At 40.9% G+C, this 11708-nt stretch overlaps 1 protein-coding gene across 1 annotated transcript; it reads right to left on the minus strand.

Moving 5' to 3' along the window:
- Positions 1–613: 613 nt before the first annotated feature.
- LOC123444798 (sterol 3-beta-glucosyltransferase UGT80B1) lies at positions 614–11254 on the minus strand. The gene is made up of 14 exons (XM_045121646.1): positions 10737–11254; positions 9737–9870; positions 9114–9356; positions 7726–7837; positions 7312–7482; positions 6823–6886; positions 6015–6072; positions 5691–5865; positions 4497–4627; positions 3017–3119; positions 2628–2704; positions 1691–1738; positions 1250–1399; positions 614–1073 (listed from the first exon to the last, which is right to left on the minus strand). The coding sequence occupies exons 1-14, from the start codon at positions 10945–10947 to the stop codon at positions 873–875; spliced, it is 1878 nt and encodes a 625-aa protein (XP_044977581.1). The 5' UTR covers positions 10948–11254; the 3' UTR covers positions 614–872.
- Positions 11255–11708: the final 454 nt, after the last annotated feature.

An 11708-nucleotide genomic window follows, 5' to 3' on the forward strand; every position in this document is an offset into this window, starting at 1 on the left:
TTAAATTTGAAGTTTTGATTCAAAAGATATCTATCATCCAAATTTCCACAATGAAATTAAATAGAAGTTTTTGGATGGGGGGGGGGGAGATATTTTTTAAGCACATGCATGCAACCGGTCTTCTCTCCATCATTTCTCTCATCTAACATAAAGCTGACAATTAAATGCAGAAGGCCCACATGTATTCTTGTGTATTCACATTTATCTCTCTTATACACAAAACAAGGACACACATCCCTAAAAGGGCACCTACGGTGGATGCTTCACTGGTAGCTACCGGCTCCGGTAAAAAAAACTTTTTCGTTCCAAAATGAGGGACTCAACTTTGTACTATCTTTATACTAAAGTTAGTATAAAGTTGAGTCACTTATTTTGGGACGAAGGGAGTACGAGATAAAGATGTTTTTGTTATTTCGATATAAACTAGTATATGTAATCCATTAAAAATATAGCTTTTGATTCCAAAAAACTTACCTCTAGATTAAACTCACGTTGAAAAGAGCAGGCTTGGGAAAGTATAGGATCTTTATCTCCGACTTGCATTTTGGAAGTACCAATGTCAAAGGTATACTTCACTCCCCAAGGCCCCAAGATACACAAAGGTGGCAAAAGGTGAATGTGTCCAACAATTCTTTAAGATCCAAAATTCCATGTACAGGAAAGCTGCTTATTTGTAATACACCAAAAAAATCGCCAAAGCTACAACACGCCCTTATTATCAATATTCACACTGGAAAAGGGAGATTGGACGACTGGCATGGATGATGAACTAGAGTTTGTTTCGCTCGCTCAAATTTTACAAGACACTAATTTCTGTTTCCTAACCACAGAAATAAATAAATAAATTGAACCCATACCTACCCTATGGACAACTAAGAATTGAACGGGAGACAACACTTCTCAAGATATCGAGCAAGCAATTGAAGCAGGTCTAGCCGCTCTTCTTCTACAGGGGCGGGTGGTGGAGTAAGTGGGAGTTCTGAAGGCAGGTGTCGGTGAAATGAGTCTACTGCGGCTGCGACACCATCTTCATTCCCTATTGCTATCGCCAGTTCCATTGATCGTGATTTTACCTTCAGCAAAGTAGCAGGATCAGTTAACACAAAACTGCATCTGCTCATTACCAAGGAATGTGTTTATGCGTCATAAGAATAACAAGATAAATCCCTATGTGGTGAAGATGGCAAATGAGCACATCATAAATGTCTTGAAACACAGAATATACAAAAAGCATGAAAAGTACTGCTACCTCAGGATCAAGCATGAATCTGATAGCATTTGAAAGTGCTTCGGTAGTAAGCTCTGTCACACGGATAGGTACAGGACCCACACCGCGCGCATGAACTATCTCGCCCCAGAAGAACTGGTCGCCAAAAAAAGGCACTACGGTGGTTGGACACTGTTAACAGCACAAATAGCAGTCAAGTACATTCACAAAAGAATGGTGATAGTGAATGGTAAAGAGACCTTGTACATCGAGGGTACCGTTCATAACAAGCATCAGGATAATGAGTTTTGTTTTACAGAAGTTGCAGATTATATTGTTAGCTGAATCTTTCATATGGTTTTGTTCCAGTGGTGGCTGGTGAGTAACATGTTTTGTGTTCAAAAGTTTGAAGCCATCATGTCAAATAAAACATTTTATGTGCGTTCAACTTCTATCTATCGATAGTGCAGATTAGTAGCTTACCCCAGCTATCAGGCCTGCAGCTGTGGTACCTGCTCCACCATGATGTACCTTATAAACAAGCATACAACCTCATTAGTAACTGTCTCCAGAAACAGAAGTACTACATTACTACTATTGGGTGTTACAAGCGTAGTTTAGAGGAACAAGTATATTCTCAAAAGCATCCCAGAGCGGGATTAACTGAAAGTACTGGTTCAGCTACTAGACCGTTTTCTTAAAATATTGGTACAAGACAATTTTGTTCAGAGCATATGAGCAGAAAGTCTTGGCTCTTCAGCACACGTCCTTATTCCACCATGGTACAACTACTAGCTGTACATAGTCAAATATACAGTCAGACCACCCAAGCTGGTGGTTCAGTGGGTGACCTCACCAGTTTTGTTTTGAAAAGTATGGTCACAGGGTTCACATAACTGAAATATGTCAAACCTGTTGTAAGTTACACCCCAAAATGTTCTTGGTGATGTCTGCTACCATACTATACTCAAACCTTTGGTGCTGTACCAGCATATACTGATCTGTCTGGTTATGCCAAGGAATATATAGCTGCTAACTGGAGGTTTGTAATAATTAATTTCATAGTTGTTTATAAAAGTCGTTACCAAGGAAGTTATAGCACATAAAGGGAGTAGAAAGGTAATGGTTATAGTGAAGAAGACAACTTCTCATTTTACTTCATGCTTTCGTCCATTAGACACTCTCAAGCAGCCCAAAACCATCGTAAGCAAGACCGAGTCATGAAGAAATTCATTCTTGACATGCTTAAATGAATAAACTGTGATATTAAGTTATGACTTTTGACAGTTAGAGAAAATTTCTTCCACAACTTCCTAATTTTTCTTTGACATTAGAGAACCGCACAAAATTCAGTATCCTGCTGAACCACTTTATGAAAATTCCTGAAGTCAACAAATAATGGTGTTGAAATAGTACTCACAACTGCAGTACAACGCGGAAACAGCCAGTCATGGGGACAATCTTCCAAAATGAAGACGTCACCTGGAACTTCTGAAACTGCAGAGACAAGTTGCATACATAAATAACAAGGCAAAGGGGCAAAATGTGTACCAGTGATAACTCTTTTCTAACTGCTCCCTCCGTTTAGAATTAACTGTCGCTGAAATGAGTGAATCTACACACTGAAGCGCGTCTATATACACTCGTTTCAACGACAGTTAATTCCAAACAGAGGTAATACCTGTGTAAGTTTCTACAAGATGTACATCAGTCTACGACAGCAATGCTATAGAAGAGTGCCCATATATCAGAGTACATACAAAGATTGGCTGCCCCCACAATTTAAAAATGATGCATACAGTAACTTACAACTTCCAAGATCTCCCCAACCACGGCTAATGATTCCTCTCTGTCCTGTTTCTCTTAGTGCATCCAAAATGATAGTACTGACCTTTTTTTCATCATCAAGAGGCTTCAAACAAAAAAAATACACCACATAATAAGAATTAGATAGTTACTCTTGTCTCATATCAACAAAACAAAAGCAGGGAAAAATATCTGCTAATATTCTATCAACCCGTTTTAGGTTTGGTAGGTTCTAATGCATAGTGATCTTGCTTTTTCTTCTATATCTTGCGGAAACTTTTGGCAAAACTCATCTCTTTTGTACTCCAGACTACAGACTTTACATTGCTAACTCAGTTTCCGGTACATATAGCAGGTTACCAGATGAAAAGAAATTTGGATTGAAAGTAGACAAAAAAAGTAGCCAGATGATCAAAACTGTTGGAATTTGTTTCCGCACTGTGGTAATTAGACATATTTTAAATTGTAATTTGTTTCAACTTATGATACCTTTCCTCGGAATCCTGGCTCTTCCACTGAGGGGGGCGGGGGGGGGGGGGGGGGGGGGAGATGGAGGCGTGGGGACCTAGTGCACACGGTGGGTCTCTTACCCATGGTGTGTAAGACCCTGAGTGAGACTCTGAAGTCGAGCTCCTTTTATGGTTTCCTCATGCAACCTATCTCCCTTTATTTATTACTCCCTCCGTCCCAAAATAACTGTCTCAACTTTGTACTAGCTCTAGTACAATATTGTACTAAGCTTAAGACACTTATTTTGGGACGGAGGGAGTAGATAATATTGGCTAACTTGGAAAGTAAACAGAATCCTCGTGATAAGGAACTAAAGGATAGAGATCGAGATGCGCATGAAGGGATGAATCAACAATTCCACTACTCTCCTATTAAAGCTATAGTCATCTGGTCTTACAATCTATGTAGGTTATACATTAGTACTCCCTCCGTCCTGAATTACTTGCCGCAAAAACGGATAGAGAGGGATGTATCTAGAACTAATAATATGTCTAGATACATTATTTCTGCGACAGGTAATTCGGGAAGGAGGGGGTATTAAGTAGCAACCCAGACACATTAGCATCATAACATGATTAGTATATCAAGTAATGACCACCGTTGGCATGATTTCCAGTTCTTAGAGGCCTAGAATGGTTTATCATCATTCATAAATGTAAGTATACAAGATATAAATATATATCTTCAATAGCTAGTACATTCATCATGGGGAAAAAATATAAACATATGTATTGTGATTCAGAATGGTGAAATAGTGCCCATGAAAGATAATTACAGTTCAAGGAACCAACTAAACAGAGGTGTAACTCGCATGGTCTGAGAAATGCAATACATGTAGCAAAAGAGATGCAGAGTCAGAATTACTAAATACAATACTCCCTACTATCCATATTAATTGTTGTAAATGAGGCAAAATATCAAGTTATTCAACTGTTTTATCATCATCATAAGATCTTTTCACATAGTTCCATACCATGCTACCAAAACCGATGTATATCGGTTTGGAACCTTGTTCAAGCCACTGTGAGAGCTCTGGCGGCGGTTGATACTTTGTGCCAAGATTTAAGAAGCAATATCCCACGACATCCACTAGAGAACCCCAATCTGCAGACAAGAATGTAGTTAGCACGGCCAACATAAATCCAATTATTAAAGCATAAATTTTGCAATGACGTGATGTTTTCCTATCCCTGAGTAAACCACAGCTGAGAGAACAGGGTCACTACGTTCATGAAGCACGAGTCACTATAATCGAATGAGAGCATTGCAGTATCGTGATTTTTCGTAAAAGTTATAGAATCATACATGAGTACTCGTGAACTCGAACTAAACAAATAGTCATGGGTAAGCTTTCACACCTTTCAAGTGACTAATTGTTTAGTAAAGAGAACCCAAAACTAGAAGATAAATTATTCGAGCCCAGCCAAATGAGCAATGGAGGTCCTTGAAGATAAGAGTTTCCGAACAACCTCTTTAAGGTACAATGCGTCGGATGACTGCTTTTGTGACCATACAGTCTCAAACACAATTCTCGATCCATGGGAAAAACTATTAGCTCAAAGATATGAGTGACGTGCCATGATGATCAAGTATGTTTAAAGTAAACGGAAGCTGTCAAGAGAAGTAATGACTTCAAATGGGAGCATAAAATAATCCACAGCTCTGTGATTTGAGTGTTCCCATCCCATCTTGCTACTTATTGCTAAATCTTGACAATATTTATTTTTCAATAGCTAAGTTAGAATATTCTACGATATAGAATTCAGAAACCTAAACTAGACAATTAGCACTAGTGGAGTTAGTGTTCAGTCCTTCCCGTTCAGTTCTTAATCTTCCAAATGAGGCGTATTCAGCAAAACCTTGGACAAATAACCTTTCCTAGACCCAATATAAAATTTCAACATGTGTCTCCTCAAAAAGTTCATGGGTAAGGTGCAGTTTAGCCAAATTTAAAGATCAGAAAGGAATCTATCGGAATAAAGATAGTATATGCATATGTTTACACTCAAAATAAGCTCAAAAATGAGGATACATGGGACAAAAAAGGTATTATGCCATGTATGTGGAAGCTTGTTGAATGATGGGTATAGATGTGGTCAATCAATTTCAAGTTATTAAGTAATACATACTGAGGATCGCGAAGTTAACTAAAGTAATATCAGGATACCATTTGGCTTCGGCATAAGGTGAGGACTCCACATGTATCCTGTAGGTAAGTGTGATATGGATCCATGGTACGTGCTGAAGTAAGCAATAGGGGACAAGTTTAACTTCTTTCTGAAATCATTTATGAATCCTCTTGTGCCCCACCAAATAATTAAATCCACAATAAGGTAGGATAGCTGAAGCCAAGGGGTAAAGATGTCAGAATCTGAATATCCATATTTTGGAGGAAAACTGAGACAGAACAATTCCACGATCATATACAGAAATGGACTAATTCACATGTTTAAAAGGCACGCGCACAATAGTGAAAAGGTTAAGGATGTACCCTGTAGGTTGCACTCTGAGGGGTTCGAGCCAATGGATGAGGGAACTCATTAGTTGGCCTGCCTACAAACATTAACAATTAGGAAACATATAGAGCAACCTCACTTAAATAGTAGTACATCACAAATACTCCCTCCATCCCACAATATAAGAGCGTTTTGCAAGCTATGTCAGCTTGCAAAACGCTCTTATATTGTGGGACAGAGGGAGTATTTATTAGTATGCAGAGTGTTGTTTTATTTTTTACAGTATCATCGAGTCGCTACAATTTCCAAAGAGCACATCTTTCATGACCCTGTTAACACTCTGTAGCCAGAAGAGATAAGCTAGCATGCATGAGAGAAATGCCTAAAATCCTGTACAAAGCTAAAGGTTAGGGCATTTTGAGTTTTTCACTACAAGTTAAGATATTTAGATTAAAAAGTGCAAGGTTAAGGTATAACAACTCGTTCAGGTTCTTGACTAACGTTATACTTTACAAAGGATAGTCCTCAAACTCATTGGACCTTCCATGGGAGTCAACTGTGATAGGCTGATAGCTGTTGGAAGTATTCTTATGGAATCAGCAAAATATTCTAGATTAGACCAGTAAACAGTATGAAGAGTATAACTCCCGCTGTTCTTTGTGCAGTATTACAGTGAGCAGTTCCCGAGGGATTCGGTACAAAAAATTATATTTTAATGCAATCAACAGCAACTGAGACACATGCAGAAAAAAAAGTGATCTGCAGTCTTCACAGGATAAACATGACGGCATATTAAAATTGTGAAACGTTTTCAAGCTGGCAGTGAAAACAGTACAGACTTACGTCCATGGAAAAGTAAAGAAGATGTGCAGAGGTACCCCAAGTGCCTCGGCAATATGAAGATGTCCTGGAATAATACGATTATTTGTTAGGAGGACACAACACTACAATAGTATTAAGAGTCACACTCTATGTAAATGTTGTATGAATGCACAAGACAACACATGCCAGAAAGGTAATCGATTACACTATGGTATTGGGTCACTGAACCATTTAAATCTTCAAAGTTTTGAGTTACTCTTCGAGATGGTAGAACTTTGAAGGCGAAATTAGTTCAGTCTTCAGTGAAATGGAAAAGATAAAGTAGAGATTAAGATTCGATCTGAGGCTTAGGCCACATATATAAAGGTATTTATTACTGTGACAACTAGGCACACAGTTACATAGGATATACATGTAGTTTGGTACAAGAACATGTTAATTAAATCAACAATGGTTACAAAAAACTTATAACATGAAGCTAAGGAAAAGTGTAGTGATTGACAGACAAACCTAAGGCAGGAGGATTTGCTATTATTGCCTGAGCTCTGAAAGGTATTCCAGTATCCAAATCAGGTTCTGTGCATGCAGGTAGAAGAGAGAAAATGATTTCCTTGACCTGCTTTCTTTGAACAGAAATCTCTGTGGGAGCGGCCATTAAAAACCCTTTGTTTTTTGTCATGTCTGCAGTTGAAAGTGCATACCTTACTGATCGAGTGTGACTATGTGCACATTTACACATTTAATTTGCTTAAAATTAGACGATATCTTTTTCTTAGAGAACAAAAGTAAAAGTTGTGATGTCTTGTCATTATTATTATTAATAATAAGTTGATTATCACATGCAAAACATTCTCCAAAGTCGTACAATCTAGTCAAGAAAAAATAGCCAAATGCATATATAAGGGCAATAGACGGCAAACATACACTGGGCCATAATTCGTGGATCACCACCCAATGGGTAGAAGTCAACACCAGCTGATTTCACAAAAGTACGGAAGTTCACATGCGATGCCAATCTAACATGGTGACCAAATTCCTGCAGAAAATATCATTATTTCTGTTAAGAAGATGAAGAAGATGTACTGACATGTGTACATATAAGATAGGCTAAAATCAGTATGTTATTTTCTGACAGTTACACATGATACTGGAACGATATATTTCTTTGTCTTTGCGAAGACTGAAGATGCTGTAGGACAACATGATTATTTTTATACTTGAAAACTTAAACAGCAATGCTGATGTCTTTCTTTTCTGTGAACAGCTCAAGGGGGGTCAAACTGAGCACCTCCAAGGTAGACACCTGCTGAGTTTTTCTTCCTTTAATTAACTATAGGTCGACGAAGCCATCTTATGCGTGTAAAACTGTGCTACACAAATGTTGGATAGTGCTGCAGATGAGAGCATCTACAATCACGATGGGCTAATTTGGCCCCCCTATATGTCCACAGACACGTCCGGATGCTGTCCAGGCATGTTTGCTTTGAGCTCCTATTTGTCCATGCACACAAGACACAGCCATGTCCCCAAATTGTCCCGACACATGCATATGATTGGTGGGGGTAGTTTGTGGTCCCACCAGGGAGAGGAAAGAAGAAACACAGAAAGAAAGAAAGAGAAAAGGTGGTCCGGGGTGAGCCAAATCCGACATGGCAAACTGCTCGGACACACCCGGACACCCTCATATCCTCCCCGCATATGGGTTGGTTTTGGGGGTTTGCGGACAGCCCAGGCATATGGAAACAAAGTGAGGGGTCCGGTTGGGTAGGCGTTTTTACTCTCTCTCTCTCTTCTGTCCAGGCGGTGTCTGGGCTGTCTGCCTGGACATATAGGGACGAGGAAGGGAGGGGGTGTAGATGCTCTGAGTAAACAATCAACATAGTTGTGATTTCAAAGAATAGCTGACAGGCATCAGCCCGCTGATAACGTCAACCGCGGGGCAGGTAGTAACAATCCCATCATCTAGAAATTCCAGAGAAATTATGTGAACTTTGTTCAAGTGTATATGTGGATTATGTATCCCATTCCATTATTTCGGACTTTTGGTTGCGTTGGCTAGTGCATGAAGCTTAACATGGTATCGGAGCTAAGGTCTTGAGTTCAAGTCCTGGCTTTCGCAATTTGTCTAAAAATTGTTGCTGCTCGAGGGGATGTTTAAGTGTATATGTGCACTGTCTAGCCCGTTCCATCAGTTAGGACTTTTGGTTGCGTTGGCTAGTGCATGAAGCTTAACAAACTTAACTTCTATTTATTTGAGTGCATACCAATGAAGTTATTTGGGATCTCTAAGAGGCAGTTGCAGGTTCACTTGCCTGAAGTCGTTTAGCTAATGCTATAAACGGCTGAACATCCCCTCGTGTTCCAACGACAAGTATAGCAATCTTCAACTTTGGGACAGACTTGCTGAATCCAGATTTAACTTCTTCAACATCACACGGGACAGAACCAAAAGCATCAATCTCTGAGAGTTCAGAGGCAACAAGGGCACTACGGATCACATCTACCTCCAGTGTACCATCTTTCTGGATCTTTACCAATTTCTCAATTATCTTCATCTGAAATACCAAACAACAAAGAGTAGTTATAACAAATAGTATGACGAACCTGAATGTTCACAAATTCTTCTCAACTAAAACAAAGCTCTAGTCTGCCAAGATTGTGGTAAACAGCAGACCAAACATCAATCTATTCTTGGGACAAGCATAACCGAGCAGACAGAGTCATAACTGCAGCTATATATCACTCCACTGGAGGAGGCTAGTATGCACTACCACCAACTCTTAATATTAGAAGGTCAACAAAACTATTGCATCACTGGTAAAAATACAGACTGACTGACAAATTTCACAGCATGTAAACAGTTCTTGAGGAAAAATAACACATGGTATACCAAATGTGCAAAGGTATCAATCAAAGTATGTGCTAGCAGGCTTACCTTATCATTTTCTGATAGCATATCCAACGTGAGGTCACATTTAAGCAACCTATCAGAGTATGATCTTACAAAAGCATGATCTTGTCCTCTAAAACGACCAGAAGTTGCAGTTGTGGATTTACTATGCCCGAATCCTGTAGAAATCCAGAACAACGCTATAAACAATGATGTTTCAGAGAAAAAATGCACATACAGAATAAGGTAATTGTGCTGTACACGTTAACATTTCTGTTGTTCTATTAGTTGATTTTCCAGATTTTTTTTAACAAGCGAAAATGACTTAATTCTGAATAGAGAGCAAAGTGGCGTCATCAGTCGACCCAACTGATACAATTGGGAACTACTCCCTCCATCCCATAATATAAGAGCATGTTTGACACAGTGTAGTGTCAAAAACGCTCTAATATTATGGGACGGAGAGAGTAAATTGCAACACTAACATTGAGAATTTGAGTTCTCTCAAAAAAAAAAACATTGACCGTTTGAGACAGATGATTTCTACATGGTGTTCCGTACAGTTCCATTCAAAACACGATTATTCCTTTTAGGAGGAACTGAAATCACTATAGCTTGATAAAGAAAGAACATGACTAGGATGAACCACAGAAATCAAAATCAAAATATTGTAATGATAACCAGTCCACTAGTTCTCCACAGCAGGAGCAAAATTATAAGGCCTAGCGCAGCTACCAGCTACACTCAACACTACGGTTTACACCTTGGGCTGAACTCTTCCACTTCAATATTTCGAGGTTACCTTGACTAAAAGCATAAAGGCAGGCCCCTTTTTTCATACTATAACGTAAACCACCCAATCCGTCAGACATTTACATTGTCAGTGATACTGAACTCGACGACACCAAAGGCAAGGTTTGCCTTTCTGAATATAAACCCCCTGACGTCTCAAATTCAGAACACAGGTGTATTGCTGAATCCTTACAGATCATGCGCCCACCAGGGACCAGGCACAGAACAAAAAAAAAAAAAACTCGAGGCGAACCTTCACGACGCGAGGAGGGGAACCCATCGGCGTCGACCGATCCGGAGAACCTCTCGTCCATGGAGCTCAGCACGAACTCCCTCGTCCCCTCGGCGAAGGAGGAGGAAGACGAGGACGAGGCGCCCGCCCCGTCCCGGCCCCCTCTCCTCCTCCGAAGGTCGCCGCTCCCGCTCCCCTCTCCGGCCACCGACGTTTCGCTGTTGCGCCCCATACCCCCCGCCCGCGTGGACGACGACGGCGGGGTTGACCCGACCGGGCCGGGGGGGATGCTGTGCTACTGGCGCCCGCGACGCCGCGTTCGCATTGGCCGCGCCGCGTGGAAGGCGAGAGCTTCGAGGCCCTCGTGGGAGTGTGGGCGCGGCGCGAGGTGAGGGGCGGAGAGGGACGTGCAGGCGTGCAGCTACGAGGCTGCCGTGCCGGCTCGCTCCAGAGAGAGAAGGGTGAGGTGGAGGTGGAGGTGGAGGTGGACTCGCTGGCGTTTGGTGCGGGAACGACGAGGGGAGGTGGAGCCCCGTGCGAGATGCCGCTTCCGCTGGTGTGGGCGAGTCAATGGCCTCCTGGCCGACTGGAAGCTGGCAACGTGGTCGTGGGCCCAAGCAGGCCAGAAGACCGTAGCGGCTGTGGCCTGTGAGGAAGCTTTGGAGATAAATATCCAAAAAATAGGGAAACATTTAAGATCGATCTAATTACATTGAGGTATGTGAAATGAGTTTAAAAAAGCATTCATGCATATAGAAGTAGTACAACGAAATATTAATTAGCTATTAGGAGTAAATGCAATGCGCCTTAAACCTTGTCTATTATGGAAATGCACGTAAATTTAACTGTGCCTTCTAAACCGTGACGGAGGTAGTACCACAGTCCGCGGCGTCGCTGGTAAACTATGAAACGCCGGTCCACTCTGCGTTGCCGGCCACAACGGCAACGCCAGACTACTGCGCGTTTTCGACCACAACCGCAACGTCAAGCAGC

This window comes from Hordeum vulgare, chromosome 3H (genome assembly GCF_904849725.1).
Source record: "Hordeum vulgare subsp. vulgare chromosome 3H, MorexV3_pseudomolecules_assembly, whole genome shotgun sequence".
Taxonomy (NCBI): domain Eukaryota; kingdom Viridiplantae; phylum Streptophyta; class Magnoliopsida; order Poales; family Poaceae; genus Hordeum; species Hordeum vulgare.

What these genes read in the sequence shown, in the direction of transcription:
- LOC123444798 (XM_045121646.1), bottom strand. Translation starts at nt 10,947, where the DNA reads ATGGGGCGCAACAGCGAAACGTCGGTGGCCGGAGAGGGGAGCGGGAGC. An exon ending in TTCTTTACTTTTCCATGGAC is followed by an intron (nt 6,073 to 6,822) that starts GTAAGTCTGTAC and finishes GTTTGTAGGCAG; the next exon opens with GCCAACTAATGAGTTCCCTC. An exon ending in CTGCAGGCCTGATAGCTGGG is followed by an intron (nt 1,400 to 1,690) that starts GTAAGCTACTAA and finishes TGCTGTTAACAG; the next exon opens with TGTCCAACCACCGTAGTGCC.